The sequence below is a fragment of the Callithrix jacchus genome, chromosome 1 (assembly GCF_049354715.1).
Source record: "Callithrix jacchus isolate 240 chromosome 1, calJac240_pri, whole genome shotgun sequence".
Lineage (NCBI taxonomy): Eukaryota > Metazoa > Chordata > Mammalia > Primates > Cebidae > Callithrix > Callithrix jacchus.
This window is the reverse complement of record NC_133502.1, coordinates 170,744,827-170,767,392: the sequence shown is the minus strand read 5'-3', so window position 1 is coordinate 170,767,392 and position 22,566 is coordinate 170,744,827. Positions and strand designations below refer to the sequence as shown.

The following is a 22,566-nucleotide window of genomic DNA, read 5'->3' as shown; positions in this document are numbered from 1 at the left end:
GAAAGTAAGAGTTGAGAAGAATAAACATGCCAAGATCATAGGGGTAACAAAAGGCAAAACAAGAGTCAAGACCCAAACTCAGGTGTGCTTAATTCTGATTTCTATCAAGGCTCTTTCCCTTACAAATGGAACTCAAATCTGAGTGTGCATCAGAATCACCAGGGAGCTTTTAAAATTAAATGCCTGGGCCCCACTCCAGAGAGATCCTGATTCTGCAGAGGCTTCAGAGCCTGTGATTTGGGGGAGCCTGTAATTTTTTAGTTCAGCACATGAGTCTGACACAGCCAGATTTGGAACCATTTGCTTATATGACCCTTCATTTTGGTACTTAGATCCCCTTTAGAAACAAGCCCATTAGACAAAACACAACAACAACAAAAATTAACATTTTCCTATTATCCTGAATATAATCTTTATCTGCATCTAGATTCTGGAAAACCCTGGGAAAATTTTTCAAAAATGCAAGAAAGCAAGCAATAAAGCTACAGTTACAGATAGAAAAGAGGCATTATTCGAACTCCCTTATTTCCTATGCAAATGAGAACGAGAAGAAAAACCTTACCATTCACAGTAGGAACCACTCAAGGATGGCTCATTCTGAGACACAAAGAGAAAGGGGGGAAATGGAGTCTTTTAAACAAACTGGAGTTGTCCTGGGAATATGTTGTTAGAATAATGCAGTATCATACCATAGCCCAAAGATCTGATTTGAGGTACTCAACCAGATTCAATGCCATCATAAGACACTAGTGGCTGACACTAGTGGCTTCAACCTGGAAAAGTCCAGGAGGTATAATGGTAAAAGTCTTTGTTATTCTGAAGACCTGCATTCAAATACCAACTCTGCCACTTTCTGATTGTGTGACCATGGGTAGATCCCTTCAGCTTTCTTGGCCTCTGTTTACTGATTTCTAAATTGGACACAAAAATTGTACTTTTATCTCATAGGGTTTTTATGAAGATTAAATGACAAAGTGTAGGAAAAGCACTTAAACTGTGTCCCAATAAATGTTGACTATTATTATTTCTAGACATTCTGTGTTTTAATTTCTCTAATATACTCTGTTCTGTCTTGCTTCAGGACCCTTGCATATAATTTTCCTTCTACTGAGAACACCCCTCTCTGTTCAGCTAAATCCTGCTCATTCCTTAATAGTCAGATACAGTGGCATCTAATCTCAGTAATCTTGTCGGATCTCCTAGGCTGGAATACAAATCCCTTTTATAAGCCCCCAGCATCTGAGCATATTTCCATAATAATGATGATTGCCTATATTTACTGAACACTTCTTATGAGCAAGATATCATGATAAATGTTTTCTATAATGTATTTGCTGTCAATATCATCAAAATAACTCTATGACATAGTTATTATTATTTCTACCTTACAGACAAGGAAACTGAGGGATACAGACTAACTTGCCCAAGATCACAATGGCTCTTAATGGAGCCTGAATTCAAACCCAGGTCTGACCAACTCCAAAGTCATTTGGTCTTCACCACTCAGCTTTGTTGTATGGCTTTACACATATTGGTTTACTTGTTTGACCCTTCACATTAGGTTCTAGGCTACTGGAAGGTGGGGACAATATCTTTTCTCTCTGTATCCGCAGCACATATTAAAGTAATCAGCACAGAAAAAGTGCTCAATAATGCTTTGATAGACAATGAATGTAAGCATGGATGATGAAACGGAAGAGGACAACAATGAATAAACAAATAAACCTGTATCTATACAACTGTTGAAAGGTGTCAGTGATCTGGGAGACAGAAATTGCTGTGAGACAGAGCAAAATATAAGGGGAAAAGCACCTGTTGGTTCAGAGAGTAACGAAAGATAAAATGGAAGAATCTGGCAAAAGAGACTAGCTAAGTTTAGTCTGTTTCAACCAGTCTCTTCATGGCCCCAAGTTCTACATAGAACATTATACAAACATAATCCTGAAGAGAAAGGAAAGAGGAAATACCAACAGGAGGCCTTTTGAAAATGGATCTTAATTCAGTCTTCCTGATTTGCCATAAGATCCTTTGCCACAAAAGTCCCAACACAGGCATTTCAGAATGCAGTTGTGCTGGTTACGGTTACCATTCCTAAATCCGTATCGACATAATGCATCAAATCCTTTTCCCTCAATCTGTCCCCAGCGAGAATCTCCCTCAGCCTCATTCCTGCCCCTCATTTTCTCAGAGGTTAACATTTAACAAATTACACTCCCAACCTCTTTCCAGGCCCATCATCTTTTTAAGTTCAACAAGAGTGGAGCTTGCTGGCTAATTTTAAGTATCACATTTCTCCCCGAGCTCCTCTCAAACTGCTCTCTGGTTTCGGCTGCAGAATGTTAACAGGCCGGAAAGCACAAGGGAGACAGAGCACTTTATCAGTTTCATACCTAAAATAATAAGCAAGTTTAAAATAAACATTTGAGAGAGATTGAATGGCACGCTCTACTGTCAGCAAAGGCAGAAATGCCCCAGTCGAAAAGTTGACAAATGACGGGAACACTTCTAGTTTCACACTAGATCTCATCTCTGAACTCGGTATGTTTCTGATAGTGTTTGTAAGGAGCTGTGTATTTTTCACTTGGTTTTCTTAAGAGCAAGTTCATGAAACATTTCTAGTTTTCTTATGAACTACCCTAATCAAGATGTGAGTAGGAGCAGCCCAAGCTCCCACAGATACCTTCAGAAGGGGGTCTCAGGTTTAACTTTAGGATGATGACAATTTGCAAAAGGCTAATTTAACAGCAATTGGATTTTTCCTGCCTGCTTACACCATCAGCTGACAACTCACTTCTCCATCACATCTGCAAACAGTTCGCCTAGACAGTTCTGACATTTCCCACTTAGAAAAGCCACTTTCAGGAAGTTATTAACCCAAACGGAATCTTCCTGGTCAAACTCAGGGGTACAGAAATGCCTCACTTGGGCAGGTCTGTATCCATTTGGTTCCCAGTAAGGGATAAGAACTGCCAGATAGGACAAATTGAAAATACCGGACCAAAGATGTCAGTTACCATGAGATTAAATACCTAGATGTGTTTATAGTATATTCATAATAAAGGCCTCATTTTTTTTGAGAGTATAATTCCATGATAGCAAAGACAAAACATATTTTTGTTCACTACTATGAACTAGCACAACACCTAGTTCCATAGTAGACAAAAATTTGCTACATAGATAAATACAGCGCTAACTATACACCAGGCACTGTGCTAGAACCATAATATATGTTACCTCATTTATTTTAATTCCCATCCCAAAGCTGTAAGGTAAGAATCAAACAAGAAAATGGAGGACCAGGAAAGTAAAGTAACTGCCCATCACCAGTCAGTAAGTGGCAAAGCTGGGACTAAAACTCAACTCTGCCAAAGCCATGCTCTTTCCATTACATCCCTACCCAGAACATTGGTTCAGTCACTCACCTGGTGAGGTCCTTATATTGAGAGTCTTATTGAAATTGTCCTTGAGTGCTTCTATCACAGACTTCATGTCTTCATTCACCTCTTCCAAGTTGATTATATCCTCAACCAAGGCAGTGTTAATATTCACTCTGGTTTGGGATTGTCCTTTCCCTTTGGCTAAAAAGTGAACATTCAGTGAATAAAAGAAAAGCAGCATAAACAGAGCCAATAAGCAAATGGTGAAGAAGTACCTACTATGCACAAGGAAAAATGTAAAGTGTTAGAAAATTATAAAATATCACTGCACTAAAAAAGAGCCTATATTAACAGAATGTCAATTGGATTTCCAGTACTGTGCTAAACACCTTCTCAGGTATTAGTGAGGGGACAGGCTTTATAATCAGACACCCCAGGTTAAAAGTCTAGCTATAATGCATAATAGCTTTATGACCTTAGGCAAGTTATCCCAGTTCCCTACCTGTAAAAGAATAATAACATCTATGTTGCAAGGTTGTTACAAGGATACAAATTAAGTCATTCAAACACCTAAAAGAATACTACCCATAAGGCAGGGAATTAACTAAATCCATAATTTAGTTAATTAATTAACTAAATCCATAATTTAGTTAATTAATTAACTAAATTAATTCCTTGCTTTTTAGAAAAGTAAACAGAAGATGAGAAAGGTAAAGCTACTTGCCTAATGTCACAGGTCAGGAAACGGAAAAGTCAAGATCTGGTTCCAGATCTGCCTAATTTTAAACCCATGAACTTTCCACTAGCCCATCTCCACAAAATCTAATTAGACAGAAAATAAATCAATTCATTAAAAAATGAATACCAAGACAAGGATATGCATGCAGTATCTGATGGCTGGTACAGACAAAAGGAACAACAGTACTTTACAGACATTAAAGACTACCAATGGTAGAGACAGTGGCTTATATTTTAGAAAATCAATAGCATTGGGAGCTGAATAATACAATTTGATTTTATGTCTAAATCATCCTAGTGATTTTTCATATACATTCTATAATATGTGTATACATAATTTCTGTGAGTGATGCAAATATTCTTGCATTTCTTCTACAGGGGAAAGAGAAAAAGAATGAAACTTTAATACTTATACTGTTTATTCATTAAACACTCAACAAACATTTAGTGAGATTCATTCAGTAAATTTTGCTGAACACCTACAGTGAGCTCAATCCTGTACTATTCATGTAACATATTATAAATTGCAGTGCAATTTTAAGTACGTTCTCCTCTTTGCTATCCAAGATAGCTCTCCAAGGTAGGAAGAATAGCAATTAGTATCGTCACTATTGTACAGATGAGAAATCTGAAGCACAAGCCATTTAAATGTTTTGTCCAAAGTAACCAACCAGTAAGCAACAGAGTGATTTTTTTCAACCATTTATTTGTCCAAGTTGCCACTATGCTTGGAAACCAATGGCTTAGGTTTTCTTCATAACTGATAAAGATGTGGATCTTCAGACTGAAAAACACAAGTTTCAAATAGGAAAATAAAAGTAAATCCATACCTACACACCTTGTGAACACAGAAAACAAAAGACAAAGAGATCTCTATAAAAGCCCAAGAGAAAAGACAAATTATCCATGAAGGATTAAAACTTAGAATACTTTCCAAGAGCAACAACAGAAGCCAGAAACAATGGAAATAATATCCTCAACTTTAAACTTTTAAAACCAAATATGCACATTAAAAATGTAAAGATATGCCTGTCAATATTAGAATGAATAGTAGTATTTATGAATGAAATACTATGCAACCATGAGAAAGAATGAACTACACACAAAAATTTGAGTCTCACAAACATGATGATGTTCAACAGAGGCCAGACACAAGAATACAAAACTGTACTGTACAAAGGCCAGATATGAAAATATTAACTGAATAGTAAAAAAAAGACAAAACTAATCTATGCTACTAGAGGTCAGAATAATAGTTAATTGCAAAGGGTTGAGGTAGTACTTACTAGAAAGAATCACAAAGGGGACTTTTGATATGCTAGGAATGTTCTGTTTTTTGATCTGGGTCCTGGTACATAAGTGATTTCAGCTTGTGAAATTCATGATAACTTCACTTTCCTACAGTACTTTTTTATTTCTACAAAAAGGTTAAAAAACTTGGTTAAGGGTAACTATCAAAACAATAAGAAACTAGATGTATGTCTTCTAAATCAGCAGAATTTAAAAAAGAGAGAGGGATAAAGAAACTTAATCTAACAGAAAAAGAAGAAGAAAAAAAGGTATTTTCAAAATAGCTAAAAGAGAGAACTTCAAATGTTCCCAACACAAAAAAATGATAAAAACTTCAAGTGCTAGATAACCCACATTCCCTACATTTATGCATGCAACAAAATATCACATATACCCCAAACATATCAATAAAAAATTTAAAAATAAAAATATGGACTTGAAAACAAAAGAAAAAGAAAAAAACATAATTAAGAAAGTACAAAATAAGGCTGGGCGTGGTGGCTCATGCCTGCAATCCTAGCACTTTGTGAGGCTGAGGCAGGTGGATCACCTGAGGCCAGAAGTTGGAGACGAGCCTGGCTAACAAGGTGAAATAACATCTCTACTAAAAGTACAAAAAATTAGCTGGGCATGGTGGTGTATGCCTGTAGTCCCAGCTACTCAGGAGGCTAAGGCACAAGAATCACTTGAACCTGGGAGGTGGAGGTTGTGGTGAGCCAAGCCTGCGCCACTGCACTCCAGCTTGGGCAACAGAGTGAGACTCTGTCCCAAAAAAAAAAAAGAATAAAAAAGGAAGTACAAAATAAAATAATAACACAAATACTTAGTGAGTACAATAAACATAAATGAATCAAAACGACCAGTTAAAAATTAGAGATTCTCAGTAAGATTTTTAAAAATCTAGTCAAATATAATAACATGAGAGTTTTAAAAAATTATATAAAATCGCAGAATGTTTGATATATAGAGATGGAAAAATTATAACCCTGGCAAACATTAATCAAAAGAAGGCTGGTTTAGCTACATTATCATCAAACAAAAAGATTTTAAGACAAAATTCACTATTAGAAATCATGAAGACAACTTCAAAATGATAACAGAAACAATTTATTAGAAAGATATATAACAATTTTAAGCTTAAATATATCAATAAGATAGCCTCAAAATTAACAGAATTAAAGGAAGAAACTGGCTGGGTGCAGTGGCTCATGCTTATAATCTCAGCACTTTGTAGGGGCTGAGGTGGGTGGACTGCTTAAGCCCAGCAGTTCAAGACCAGTCAGGAAACATTACAAAACCCACTCCCTACAAAAAATACAAAAATACCCAGCCATGGCAGCATGTTCCTGTAGTCTCAGCTACTCAGGAGGCTGAGGTGGAAGAATCAAATGAGCCCAGAAGATTGAGGTTACAGTGGGTTATGATTGCACCGCTGCACTCCAGCCTGGGAAAAACCCTGTCTCCAAAAAAAAAAAAGAGAGAAACTGATCAATCTACAAGCATACTAGTAGAGTTTAATATACCTTCCTTGAAAACTGATAAGTGAGCAAATTAAAAAGTAAAACAGAAAAGTTGATCAACAAAATTACCCAATTTGATCAAAGAGAATACACCCAGCAATAAGAGAATATACATTATTCTCAAGCACATTTGGACTTTCTATGAAACAACCATGTTTCACATACAAATCAAATCTCAACAAAGATCAAAGAATCTGTATCATTTAGAACATGTTCTCTGAACAGAGTAGAATTAAGCTAATCTCAAAACAACCATGTTTGAAAAACTTAAAACGCTTCTTAACAATATAGGACTTATGAACCATAGAGAAATGTATAATGAAAATTTTTAAATATTGAGAAAAGACCATAATAAAAATACTGAATATCAAAAACTCAATTCAGGCCCGGTGGCTCACACCTGTGATCCCAGCACTCTGCGAGGCAAAGGTGAAGAGGATCACTTCAACCCAGGAGTTCCAGTGAGCTATGAATGTGCCACTGCACTCCAGCCTACATAACAAAGAAAGACCTTGTCTCTGAAATAAATAAATAACCTTATAGTAAGCATTTAAAGTTGTGGGGTTTTTTTCTTTTTGTTTGTTTGTTTTGAGATGGAGTTTCACTCCGTTGCCCAGGCTAGAGTACAGTGGTGCAATCTCAGCTCACTGAAACCTCCCCCGCCCCCCCGCAAGTAGCTGGTATGACAGGCAGGCACCACCACACCCAGCTAATTCTTTGTATTTTTAATAGATCACTCCTGGGCTCAAGTGACCCACCCACCTTAGCCTCCCAAAGTGCTGGTATTACAAGCGTGAGCCACCATGTCTAACCACACGTAGAATCCACAAAAAAGTTGAATACACACAGAGAATAAAATAATAAATAGCAGGGGTCAGCGGGGGTAGGTAGTGGTGGTGGTGAGGAAATGGAGAGATATAAGTCAAAGAATACATAGTAGTAGATATATAGGATGAACAAATCTGGAGATCAAACGTTCAATATGAACGTATAATACAAACTATAGTCAGTAATATTGTATTATACTCCGGATTTTTTGCTAAGACAGATTTTAAGTGCTTTTGCCAAAAAAAAAAAAAAAAAAAAGGGAGGGAGTAACTATGTAAGATAATAGACATGCCAATTTGCATGTAAGTAACCATTTCACTGTATGCATATCAAAGCATCATGTTTATAATGAAAAGTTTTAAAAAAAAAAAACAGCAAAGGCCAAAAATGAATGAACGAATTGTCCAACTCAGAGGATAGAGAGTAAGTACACAGGAGAAAGTAAATAATAAAGAACAGAAATCATAAAATCGCAAAAAAGAGAGATCAAAAAATCAAAGACTCTTTTAAAAGTTTTATAAAATTGACAAATTTCTGTCAAGAACAATTAAGAAAAGAAGAAAGTAGATGCAAATAAATAATATTAAGAAAGAAAAAATGGACATGATTATAAAAACAGTAGAAATCTTAATAATCTTAAGAGACTATTATGGACAACTTTATGCCAACAACTTTGAAAAGTCAGAAAAAATGAAAAATTTCCTAAAATATACAACTTACTAAAATCAAGAAGAGAAAAATCTAACCAGTCTCATAATCATTAAAGAAACCAATTCTATTATTCAAAGTCTACCTACACATACACACCCCAGATCCATGTTACTTTACAGGCATGTTCTATCAAACACGCAAGGAACTGATAATCCTGATTTTTTATAGACCATCCCATTAAGAAAAAGAGATGCATTCCCCAACTCATACTATAAGGCTAAGCTAGTCTTAATACAAAAGTCAGAGAAGAATAATACAAGAAAACTATGCTTATGAATACTAGAAAGTTACATTAAGGCTAATGTCACATACAAATATAGACTCAAAAATCTACATTAATACTAGCAAACCAAATCCAACAATGTATACACAGATTATGTATCAAAAGCAAGTAGGCTCATACGAAGAATGCAAAAGTGGTTTAACATGATAAAAAGCTATTGATGTTGAGTCAATTAATAGATTACAAGAGGAAAAAAAAGATCATCTCAATAAATGCAGTAAGAGCATTTGATTAAAATTTAATATTCATCTGAAACAAACTGCTAGCAAAATAGGGATAAATGATATTTGCTTAAAAGAGAATACCAATAGCAAAGCAAACATTTTTTTCTGTTTAAAAACTTGAAAAAAATTTTGTGGGTACAATAGTATATACATTTATGGGTTATATGAGATACTTTGATATATGCATGCAATAATAATAACCACATCATGGAAAAGAGAATATCCATCCTTGTGGATATTTATCAAGGATATCAAGTATTTATCCTTGTGTAACAAGACATTTCAATTTATACTTTTAGTTAATTTTAAATGTAAAATTAAATTATCACTGACTTTATTCACCCCGTTTTGCTATTAATTACTAGGTGTTATGCATTCTTTCTAACGGATATATTTTTTGTATCCATTAACAATCCCCAACTTCTTCCCACCCCTCGACTACCATTCCCAGCCTCTGATAACAATCCTTCTACTCTCTAACTCAAAGAGTTCAAATGTTTTGATTTTTAGATCCACAAAATTGTTTTGATTTTTAGCTCTCACTTAGAGAGCAAGCAAAGTTTGTCTTTCTGTGCCTTATTCCACTTAACAGAATGACCTCCGGTCCAACCATGTTGCAAATGACAGAATCTCATTCTTTTTTATGGTTGTATAGTATGCCATTATGCATATGAACTACATTTTCTTTATCCAGTCATCTCTTGATAGAAACTTAGATTGCTTCAAAATTTTGGCTATTGTGAACAGTGCTGCAACAAACATGAGAATACAGGTATTTCTTCAATATACTGATTTTCTTTCTTTTGGGTATATACCCAGCAGTGGGATTGCTAGATCATATGGTAGCTCTATTCTTAGTTTTTTGAGGAACCTCCAAACTGTTCTCCACAGAGGTTGTGCTAATTTATAGTTCTACTAGCAGTGGACAACGGTTTCCTTTTCTCCACATCCTGACCAGTATTTGTTATTGACTGACTTTTGGATGAAAGCCATTTTAACTGGGGTGAGATGATATCTCATTATAGTTTCGATTTGCATTTGTCTGATGATCAGTGATGCCAGGCACCTTTTCATATGCATGTTTGCCATTTATATGTCTTCTTTCAAGACATATAAATAAACATTTTGCCCATTTTTTAATCAGATTATTAGAGTTTTTCCTAGAGTTGTTTGAGCTCCTTTTTCGTTCTGGTTATTAATCCCTTATCAGATGGGTAATCTATAAATATTTTCTCCCATTCTGTGGGTTGTTTCTTTACTTTGATGATTGTTTCCTTTGCTGCGCAGAAACTTAACTTGATATGATCCCACTTGTCCCTTTTTGCTTTGGTTGCCTGTGTTTGTGGGGTACTACTCAAGAAATCTTTGCCCACTTCAATGTATTGGAGAGTTTCCCCAATGTTTTCTTGTAGTAGTTTAATAGTTTTGAGGTCTTACATTTAAGTCTTTAATCCATTTTGATTTTTGTATATGACAAGAGACAGAAGTCAAGTTCCATTCTTGTGCATACGGATATCCAGTTTTCTTACTACCATTTATTGAAGAGATTGTCCTTTCCCCAATGTATATTCTTGGCACCTTTGTCAAAATATGAGTTCACTGTAGGTGTATGAATTTGTTTATGGGTTCTCTATTCAATTCCACTGGTTTATGATATGGTTTGGCTGTGTCTCCACCCACACCTCATCCTGAATTGTAGTTCAAATTCTATGTGTTGTAGAAGGGACCAGGTAGAGATAATCGAATAATGAGGGTGGTTCTCCCATCCTGTTCTTGTGATAGTGAGTGAGTTATTGAGAGATCTGATGGTTTTATAAAAAGCTCCCCCCTTCAGTGGGCACTCATTCTTTCTCACCACCTTGTGAAGAGGTGCCTTCCACCATGATTGTAAGTTTCCTGAGGGCCTTCCCAGCCATGTAGAACTGTGAGTCGATCAAACCTCTTTTCTTTATAAATTAACCAGTCTCAGGTATGTTTTTATTAGTAGTATGAGAACAAACGAATACAGTAAATACTAATAGAGTACCAGAAGAGTGGGGTGCTGCTATAAGGGTACCTGAAAATGTGGAAGCAACTTTGGACCTGGGTAACAGGCAGAGGCTGGAACAATTTAGAGGGTTCAGAAGACAGGAAGATGTAGGAAAGTTTGGAACTTCCTAGAGACTTGTTGAATCGCTTTGATCAAAATGCTAACAGTGATACAAACAATGAAGTACAGGCTGAGGTAGTCTCACATGGAGACGAGGAACTTCTTGAGAACTGGAGCAAAGGTGACTCTTGCTGTGCTTTAGCAAAGAGACTGTCGTTTTTTTGCCTCTGTCCTACAGATCTGTGGAACTTTGAACTTAAGAGAGATGATTTAGGGTATCTGGCAGAAGAAATTTCTAAGTGACAAATCGTTCAAGAGGAAGCAGAGCATAAAAGTTTGAAAATTTGCAGCCTGCCAATGAAACAGAAAAGAAAAACCCATTTTCTAGGGATAAATTCAATCCCTGTAGAAATTTGCCTAAGTAATGAGGAACTAAATGTTAGTTACCAAGACAATGGAGAAAATGTCTGCAGGGCATGTCAGACACTTTCTAGCAGCCCCTTCCATCACAGGCCTAGAGTCCTAGGAGAAAAAAATGGTTTCCTGGGGCAAGTCAAGGGCCAACCTGATGTGTGCAACCTTGGGACTGCATCCCAGCTGCTCCAGCCATGACTAAAAGGGACCAAGGTACAGTTCAGGATGTTGCTTCAGAGGGTGCAGGCCCCCAAGCCTTGGCAGCTTCCACATAGTGTTGACCCTGCGAGTATGAAGAAGATAAGAATTGAGGTTTGGGAACCTCTGCCTAGATTTCAGAGGATGAAAAGGCAAAAGTCTGTTGCAGAGGTGGGGCCCTCATGAAGAACCTCTGCTAGGGCAGTGTGGAAGGGAAATGTGAAGTCAGAGACCTGACAGAGTCCCCAGAGGGCCACCATCTTCCATCTCAGAATGGTAGATTCACCAACAGCTTACGCTGTACACCAGGAAAAGCCACAGACACTCAATGCTAGCCTGTGAAAGCAACCAGGAGGGAAGCTATCCCCTACAAAGTCACAGGGGCAGAGCTGCCCAAGGCCTGGGAGCCCACCTCTTGCATCAGCATGACCTGGATGTAAGACATGGAGTCAAAGGAGATCATTTTGGGACTTTAAGGTTTAATGACTGCCCTATTGGATTTTGGAATATCATGGAGGTTGCGGCCCCTTCGTTTTGGCCAATTTTTCCCATTTATTTACCCAGTGCCTGCACACCCACTGTATCTAGGATGTAATTAACTTGCTTTTGATTTTACAGGCTAGGCAGAAAGGATTTTCCTTGTCTCATATGAACTATGAACTTGAATTTTTGAGTTAATGCTGAAATGAGTTAAGATTTTGGTGGACTATTGGAAGGGCACAACTGTGTTTTGAATTGTGGAAACATGAGATTTGGGAGGGACCAGAACAGAATAAGGTTTGGCTGTGTCCCCACCCAAATCTTATCTTGAATTGTAGTTCCCATAATCCTCACCTGTTGTTGGGGAGGTGGAGATAGCTGAATCATAAGAGTGATTTTCCCCAACCTGTTTTTGTAATAGTGAGTTAGTTCTCAAGAGATCTGATTGTTTTATAAGGGGCTTCCCCCTTCCCTAGGCACTTATTCTCTCTCCTGCTGCCCTGTGAAGAAGCAGACTGTAAGTTTCCTGCAGCCTCCTTAGATATGCAGAACTGTGAGTCAATTAAACCTCCTTCCTTTTTACTTTATTTTATATTTTTTGAGACAGAGTCTCACTGTGTCACCCAGGCTGAAGTACAGTGGCATGATCTGAGCTCACTGCAACCACCACCTTCTGAGTTCAAGCAATTCTCCTGCCTCAGCCTCCAGTGTAGATGGGATTACAGGCATGTGCTACCAAGCCTGGCTAACTTTTATATTTTTAGTAGAGACAGGGTTTTGACATGTTGACCAGGCTGGTCTTGAACTCCTGACCTCAAGTGATCCACCTGCCTCAGCCTCCCAAAGTGCTGGGATTACAGGCATGAGCCACCGTGCCTGGCCTAAACCTCTTCCTTTTATAAATTACCCAGTCTCAGGTATTTCTTCATAGCAGTGTGAGAATGGACTAACAGTCTATGTGTCTGTTTTTTTTATGCCCATACCATGCTGTTTTGGTTACTATATAGCTCTGTGGTATAATCTGAAGTCAGGTAATATGATTTCTTCTTATATGTTAACTTCTTATACATTAATGTTAAGAATTATGATTCACAAACATAATTCTTAACATTAACATATAACAGTGTTTCCAATAAAGTCAGGAATAAAACAAAGATGCCTATTATCACCAATCACATTTATTCAAATTATACTAGAGTTCCTAGCCAATCCAACAAAAGGGGGAGAAGGAGAGGAAAAGGGAGGGTGATGGGACAGGAGGGGAGAAGAAAGGAAAGGGACATATGTGTACCACAACACATGTGCAACAATGCTTATACTAGCATTATTTGTTTTGGCTCAAAACTGGAAGCAACCCAAATGTCTGTCAACTACCAAATGGTTATTAAATTGTGGTACATACTTTCAGTGGAATGTCATTTTTAAAAAAGCACAAATAACCATTACATACATAACATGGACATATCTCACAAACAGATTATTACCAATAGAAGTCAGACACAAAATCCATACAGACTTCACAAAGGACAAAACTAATCTGTGGCGTTAAAGTCAATATCGTGGGTTATCTATCCTTATAGTAGGAGAGTAACAACTCAAAGGGACATATGATGTTTCCAAAATAGAAGTGACAGTCTATTTATTGACTTGGGTGATGACTACATGATTGTGTTCACTTTGTGAAAATTCACTGAAGTACAAACTTATGATTTATGTACACACTTTTCTTTATATAAAACTCAAAAAACTAATATATATAAAAGTGACAAAAAAAGGACAGGATTAAACCCCCAGAAATAAACCTAATTAAAAAACTGTACAAGATCTTTTTTTTTTGAGACAGGGTCTCACTCTGTCACCCAAGTTGGAACAGCAGTGGCATGATCACGGCTCACTGTAGCCTCGACCTCCTGGGCTCAAGTGATGCTCCCACTTTAGCCTCCTGAGTGGCTGAGACCACAGGGGTACACCATAACACCTGGCTAATTTTTGTAGAGACAGGGTTTCTCCATGTTGCCCAGGCTGGTCCTGAACTCCTGAGCTCAAGCAATCCAATCGCCTTGGGAGCCTCCCAAAGTGCTGGGATTATAGGCATAAGCCACCACTCTTGGCCTTGTGCAAGATCCGTCTGGAGAAAACTTGACAATAAGAGCATAAATTTTTTAAAGAAGAGGAGAAAGTCAAGAAAAAAAAGAAAAGGATATGTGTGGTGAGGGGCAAGATTTGTACCACTAAATTTAACTTTATGACAGTATATCAGGCAGTATGAAATTTAATGCAGGGAGAGATAAGCAGTTAAATAAAACCAAGAGCTCAGAAACAACACCATACATATAAAGAAACTGGACAACACAACAGGGGCACTACAAATCCAGGAGCAAAGAGTAGGCTAATCAATAAATGATTTTGAAACAACTTGCTATCCATCTGGAAAGAAAACTTTAAAAATTAGGTTATTCATACCATATTCAGAAATAAATTACCTTGAGATAGAGGGATATTTCTTAAAGAAGACACAAGTAATAAAGGACTGGAAAATATGATATTAAAACTCATGTTCAACAAAGACATCATAAAGTACAAAACAAAGAAGATACTTGTAACACATATTATAGAGAAGGAATAAACATCCCTAATACAATAGAAAGAATCCAATAATTCTAAAAGAAAAAGTCAAACATTCAACTTCTGCAGCCTCTAAATCCTCACCTCAAGCAATCCTTCCACCTCCGCCTCCTGAGTAGCTGGGACTACAGGTATAAGCCACTAGGCCCAGCATTTTCTTTTTTTTAAGAAACAAGGTCTCCTTATGTTGCCCAGACTACTCTTAAACTCCTGTCCTCAAGCAATCCCCTTGCCTCAACCTCCTGAGTAGCTGGGATTACAGGTGTGAGCCACAGCACTTGGCTTAACCAATTTTTTTTTTTTTTTTGAGACAGAGTTTCGCTCTTGTTACCCAGGCTGGAGTCCAATGGCGCGATCTCAGCTCACAGCAACCTCCACCTCCTGGGTTCAGGCAATTCTCCTGCCTCAGCCTCCTGAGTAGCTGGGATTACACGCATGTGCCACCATGCCCAGCTAATTTTTTTTTGTATTTTTAGTAGAGACGGGGTTTCACCATGTTGACTAGCATGGTCTCGATCTCTTGACCTCGTGATCCACCCGCCTCGGCCTCCCAAAGTGCTGGGATTACAGGCATGAGCCACCGTGCCCAGCCCAGCTTAACTAATTTTTAAAGAGGCAATCAAAGAAGACAAAATTCAATAGCCCACAAAATATGAAAAAATGCTGCTTACACACTGTAGTTACTGTATACTGTACTAGAAAACTGCAGTACTGTAAACACCAGGAGCTCAAGTTTCTGGTTCTGCCACTAATTAGATAGGACCATGGACAAATTTCTCACAAACGTATCTCAGTTTCTTCATTTATAAAATGGTGAGATCTGGATTCATTAAATAATTATAAGGATTTCTTCAATGGAAAATTATAATTCCTTTAATTGATAATTATAAGGATAAAATTAGTAAATGTATGGAAACTTTAAAAAATACAATGCAAAAAAGAGATCAAAGGTTATTACTACTAACCCTATTACCAGAATAAGTCTTCTAAGCATTACTGTTCTTTCAGCAATTTGTTAATGTTCCTATTACAGAACAGGGAAGGTCTGCATGAAATCAGAAAAGGAGAATCAGTGGGGAAATATTCAGCAGCATATATCTAGTGCCATTCTTGCGAGAGGACTCCCTAACCCATCACTGCAAATTGCTGGTCTGACTGACAATTTTCTATCACTCATTCTTTCATTCAACAAAAGTTATCAACACCTACTATATCCAGGCCCTGTTAGATGCTAAATAAGAATGACACAGACCCTACCTTCATCAGGTCCAGCACAGAAGACAGATCAACAATAATTAATCTTATATTTAATTAATTAATCACTGCTGTTCTAAGTGCATCAAAGGTAAAATAACAGAATGCACGAGTGCAGGTAACAGGGGACTTGACCTAGTCTAAGAGGTCAGGGAAGGCTTCCCAGAGGAAGTAGCATTTAAGCTGAGACCTGCAGTACATCAAAGTCTCATTCTTAGATGACACAAGCCATTAAGATCATCCATCTAAATCCATGGCTCTAATACCCGCTTTGCCTGACAACCTTCTGGTCTTAATTATACTTCCAACATGCATCTTCCTATAAGAAGACAATATATTGATCCCTGCTACAAGCATTCTGGCTTGCTTGGCACTTACACCTCTAATTCCAAATCTAAACAAAAGAAATTAGCCATTATCTGATCTACCAAGAAAACAAATGAGGCAGCATAGTAATGAGAAAAGCAGCACTGGGTTATAACACCATCTCTGCCACTGTAACCTTTTAAGGCAATCAAATGAAATAGCGGAAGCATCATTTCCTCATGTTGGCAAGGAGTGAATTCAGTACATCTGAGATACCTGCCAGCTGTTATTCAAGGGCCAAATAAAAGAAAGGGGTGAAGTAGGAGAGAACGTTGCATGTCTCTACCTTTGGCTTTCTTGGTAGCAAAATGGCGGACTGGTACACCTGGATAGGCCACGTATTGCCTATGGCCATGTTGTCTTTCATGCACTGTCATCAGTGTAACTTCTGAAACAGGTCTGATTGAGGCAGCAAGGTAATTGCAAAAGGCAGGGTGGACCATGCGGAAGCACTTTAATCCCAAGGCCCCCAAGGCCATGACTGAAGACGATCCTTAGAAACATCCACTAAAAAAATAAGACAAAAAGCAGATCTAAGTAAAAGAGATCATATTGCAACTTCAGATAATTCATACCAATTATCAAACAACTCCTATAAACTAAGCTAAGTACTAGGCAATTTAAATACATTATCTCTAATCCTTTTCCCAATAGCCCTAGAAGAAATGTTATTTGCCTCATTTTTCAGAATGAAGAAACTGAGGCTCACGGAGATTTAAGTATAAACTTGTCCACTTTGGACTCCAAACTGCAAGCTCTTTCCACTTCACCAAAATGCCCATTAAGCAAACATGCAGCAGACTAAAATTGTAATGATACTAATTAAACCCTTACACGAGAAAAAGCACAAAATCTTGATAAAGTGTAAAGAGGGAAGGCAGAGCACTAGAAGAGGACTTAAAATAAGAAAACCATCTTAACAGGCATAAAATGACTGGAAAATTCACACAACAGCATTTAATTAAAATTTTCTTTGGTTCCTTATGCACTGATTACCAATTAGAATGCCCTTTAATGTGAGTCTAAAGCATGATTGAGGTTTGAGGTCTTCCATGGTATAGAAACTAGAGCTCTGGAAAATGCCACCCTCCACTGTGTTAACACAAGTTAGGCATTCTACAGCTGAGGCCTTTGACCATGGAAAGATGCCATCGCCTACAACTATTTCAGGATAGAACACAGCCCTAGCTAAAAGACAAATCGATCATTAATAGCGTCTGCCCATAATGTTGCTAGGCTCAGCTAAAAATTAAAAACAACTAGTATCAAATACTTGGAAGCTGCTTCTTTTGCATTGCAGTCCCACACCTCATTAAAAAAAAAAAAAAAATCCCATCCTAAAATTTTGATGCAACATAATGCAGTGAATTGAGAGCATGGGTTTGTCGCGAGGAAGACCTGGAAGCCAATCCTAGTTGCATCACTAACTAAATACTCCAAAATACTTCTGTTCCTTCATTTCCTCAACTGTTAAATGAGAATATTTGTACTTATTTCTTAGGGTTGGGAATAACTAATGGGGTTATGCAGGTAAAGTCCTTGACACAGGCCTAGCAAACAACAGGAGCCCCCCAAAATAATACCTGTTGATAGCTATCACCTTTTCTTTCAAACACTTTTTAAAAAATATTATCTTTATTATATTTTTTTAAGACTGAGTCTCATTCTGTCACCCAGGCTGGAGTGCAGTGGCACAATCTCGGATCACAGCAACCTCTGCCTCCCGGGTTCAAGAAATTCTCATGCCTCACACTCCCAAGTAGCTGCCTCAGCCTCCCTAGTAGCACATGCCACCATGCCCAGCTAATTTTTTGTATTTTTAGTAGAGACAGGGTTTCAACACGTTGCCCAGGCTGGTCTCAAACTCCTGAGGTCAGGTGATCCACCTGCCTTGGCCTCCCAAAGTGCCAGGATGTAAAGAAACTTGGTATGTTACTAATGATGTACAAGGTAGCCTACGATCAGTCAGACCCGGATGTAAATTTCAACTTGAGGCAATTAACTCTTCTTTCCTGGCATCATTTTCCTCATCAAGGATAAAAATAACCTTGACTTTACAATAAAATGAAATAATGAATACATGTAAAACAACTAACTTAGTGCCAGGAACATAGTAGCTATCGTTATCATTTTTAAACAAATGAGTAGCACAAAGGCAAATAATTTCTCATAATGGAATTTTTAACAGTAAGGGATACTAGAAGTTAGTGATCAGTGTATGAAGTCTATAAAAACAGACATGATTTTTAAAAAAGGAATATTTTTCTTCTTCATTAGTATCAATACCTACTATTAATTGAGGTCAAGTTTGGACTGCTTGCTTTAATTATATTATTTCACTTAATCCTCTCAATAATGCCACAAAGAATGTATAATAATCCCCATTTTAGATGTTGAAACTGAGGTTCAGAGAAATTAAGTCACTGTCCAAGGACATGGAGCTAATAGCCCAGCTCTATTTTAGTGGAACTGTTCACAGAAGTTTGGCTCAGAGTGAAGTTTCTGTATTTAGGTTTTTCCCTAATAAAATCAATGCCTAACTCGCACTTATAACCAAATATGGCTGTAGAATAATGTGTAGTTTTTTATTTTTGTCTACAGGGCCTCAGTCTGGCTGCTCCATTTAAGACAGGTTTCCTGGTGTTCCTGTTGCAGGTCATAATACCAATTCACAAAGCAACAGGAAATCAAAATGGGTTAGAAATAAACAACCTTTGACAGAAAACGCAGCACCCAAAAGCAGACCCAGTACACATGAACCGGAAGACAACTCTATAAATAAACCACATTGCTGAAATGCTTTAGGCGTAGATTTTCATTGCACAGAAGTCAGGAAATTTCAAAGTGGAAGTTCAATAAAGGTGGTCCTTTACCTTAAGGGTATGAAGGGTATGCAAATTAACATTCAGTTCAACACAGATAAAGAATTAAAGTTGAAGAAAAATTTATTGAGATCCCAAGCATTAGTCAACAAAATTAACCTAAACATAGAAGTAATGTGGGGAAGTGTCTGAGATTGAACACAGTCTGGAACTGAAATCTCAGTTCCCCCACTCACTAGCTGTGTGACCTTGGGAAGGTCATTAAGCCTCTCAGAGCAACAGCTTCCACATCATCATTATAGTGATATTAATGAGGGTTTAAAAAGATAACAATAATAATGACAACAATACCTAACATTTATATAACTATGTGACAGAAACTATTCTAAGTGGCTTACACATATTAACTCATTTGAGCCTCATGACAACCCTGAAGTACTACGATTATTCCCATTTTACAGATAGGAAAACAGAAGCACAAATAAGTACTCTGCCCAAGATTTGAATTCAGGCAGTCTAGCTCCAGAGTCTATGGTATTAGCCACTATACTATGCATATAAAATACTCAGCATGGCTGGGAATGGTGGTGGGCACCTATAGTTCCAGTTATTTGGGATGCTAAGGAAGGAGGATCACTTGAGACCAGGAGTTCAAGGCCAGCCTTGACAACACAGTGAGACCTAGTCTCTTTAAAACAACCACAACAAAACACATACACACAGTACAATGCCTGGCATCCAGCGGGTACACAATAAACTGTAGCTATTATAACAGCATCCCAACTATTGAATTTTTGTTATTGTTGAGACAGACTCTCACTCTATCGCCCCGGCTGGAGTGCAGTGGCATGATCTAGGCTTACTGCAACCTCCGCCTTCCAGGTTCAGGGGATTCTCCTGCCTCAGCCTCCTGAGTAGCTAGGACTACAGGTGCCTGCCACCACGCCCAGTTAATTTTTGTATTTTTTAAGCAGAGATGGGGTTTCACCATTTTGGCCATCCTGGTCTCGAACTCCTGACCTCAGGTGATCCACCAGCCTCAGCTCCCCAAAGTGCTGGGATTACAGGTGTGAGCCATTGTACCCGACCTGAAATATTTTTAAAACTACTTGAAGCACACATTATTTTTCCAAAGTTGAGGGTCTCAAAACTTGGATTTCCCTGTCAGAAGGTGCTTTGAATTTTGGTTAGATTATGAACCCAACGTCCTGGCTTATCTACTGTCCCAGCAACTCCTTTCAATCCAGCTGCATACTAGCTTATAGCATAAGCACTCTTATGAATGTGCACACACCCAGGGCCTTGTACATAAAGCACTTTCACATGTATCATCTTATTTCTCATAATAACTAAAGAGTGATAATCACCACCCATACTTTACAAAATAAGCAAAATGATCTTTCACTTCTCCAATGCTCCCCCTGCTCTGGGGTCTTCAAACATGCCATGGAATCTTCTTGATGATCTTCCCTCATCTCTTTAACTGACTATCTCCCATTTTTATTTCAGATTTCAGCTTAACCATCACTTCCTCAGAAAATCCTACAGCCCAACTAGGTCAAGTGTCCCATAGCCTGCTTTTATAACACACTTTACTTCATCATAGCACTTAATTTTGAGATGAAGCCTCACTCTGTCGCCCAGGCTGGAGTGCAATGAGGGAATCTCGTCTCACTGCAACCTCTGCCTCCCAGGCTCAAGCGATTCTCCTGCCTCAGCCTCCTGAGTAGCTGGGATTACAGGTACACGCCAATGTGCACAGTTAATTTTTGTATTTTTAATACAGACAGGGTTTCACCATGTTGTCCAGGCTGGTCTTGAACTTCTGACCTCAGGTAATTCCCCCCTCCCAAAGTGTTGGGATTACAGGCATTAGCCACCATGCCCAGCTCATAGCACTTAATTTTTAACAATACAAGCTAAGATTTGTGTAATTATTTGACTGTTGTCTAATTCCCTCCCTACGATTATAAGCACTACAAGGACTAATCTATGATTTTCTTGTTCACTGTTGTATCCCCAGTACCTGGTACACTGTCTGAACAGAGAAGACACTGTAAATGTGATGAATACATAAGTCAAAGTCCAGAAAGATTAAGTCCTTGTCCAGGGTCAAGATGAGGGAACCAGAATCGGATTGGAATCTACTCTTACTGTGATGTAAGTTCTGGGCTTCCCAGCATTGCCTCCACTGTCTCTTGGTTTGCCAGATTTTTGCTTAGAGATAGTAGAGCATGTTCTTCTCTAAATGCAGTGCCAGGTAAAGAAAAGTACTTGTATTATCTGACTATACACAGAATCCTTATGCACCTGGCACAGCCAAAGAAGGAATGAGACACTTTAACAGGTAGAGAAAGGGCTTTTGCCTAAGAGTTAAGAGATCTGGACTCCAATATTCCTTCCTTATCACATCCTGCCATCCACCCTTTAGATTCATAATCACCCGTATTCAAAAAGCATTTGTGGCAGCTCTACCACTGACTTGTGACTTGTACCAAGTGATTTTTCCTACCTAGATTTTTTTTTCAACCATAAAATGAAGGTGTCTGATCAGCTTTTCATTCTTTCCAACTATAAAGCTTTCTAAGGCTGGGGAAAATGCAATAGTGTGGTTAAAAAAAAAAAGGCACTAAACTTAGAGAAGACTCGGGAAACAATCTTGGCTCCAGCACTTCCTAGACACGTGACCTTAGATCGGTCTAACTCCCCTGGACCTCCGTCTCATCTGTAATACTTAAATGACAATACTATTTGTCAGTTATATAAATGGAGAGGGGCTACTAAAATGACAACTGTTTTGCCACTGGGTGGCACAGAGTAGTGGTTAAAAGTTCAGGCTTAGGAGTCGGATAGACCTAGGTTTGAATTTAAGCGCCCTCACTTTCTGACCGCGTGACCCTGGCAAAATAATCTATTTGAGCTTCCGTTTCTTCATTATTGGAAATAATAACAGCTATTCCCTCGGGACTGATCTAAAAACCAAATGTTCCCGTCGTCTGCGACTACTCTTTAGTAAATACCCCCAGCATCGCCTAAATTCCTAGCTGGTAAAATGAGCCCCGCCCCCACCCAAGAGACTCGCTCTGATGCCACAGGCCCCGCCCCCAGCCTTAAAGGTCAAGCTGGGCTCGAAAGGGTCAGGGACGGTAGTCTGGTCCCCTGAGAACCCCAGAGGTCCCTGAGTAAGGGTCTCTGGCACCCAGACCACACGCGTGTCTCGAGGCCCTGTCAAGAACACTCACCAGCTATTGCCCAGGTTACTAGGAAAGACTCGTGCGGCGGCGGCTACCGCAGCGGCGCGGGCGTCGTGACGTCACGGGGCGAGGCGGCGGCGCAGGCGTAACGCG

The 22,566-nt window shown here is 38.4% G+C and overlaps 1 protein-coding gene across 4 annotated transcripts in view; it reads right to left on the bottom strand.

The window, feature by feature from the left end:
• The window catches only part of MRRF (mitochondrial ribosome recycling factor), a 71,084-nt gene extending 48,550 nt beyond the window's left edge, over positions 1-22,534 (bottom strand). For 2 of the 4 annotated variants that reach the window (XM_003732043.6, XM_078375605.1), the window contains exons 1-3: positions 22,462-22,534; positions 16,684-16,904; positions 3,423-3,578 (exon numbers count right to left, since the gene is read on the bottom strand). In XM_003732043.6, the coding sequence (XP_003732091.1) occupies positions 3,423-3,578; positions 16,684-16,876 (349 nt within the window). In that variant the 5' untranslated portion in view covers positions 16,877-16,904; positions 22,462-22,534. The remainder of the gene's footprint in view (positions 1-3,422; positions 3,579-16,683; positions 16,905-22,461) is intronic. The other 2 variants (XM_078375604.1, XM_035256561.3) reach the window with 2 other exon arrangements.
• Positions 22,535-22,566: the final 32 nt, after the last annotated feature.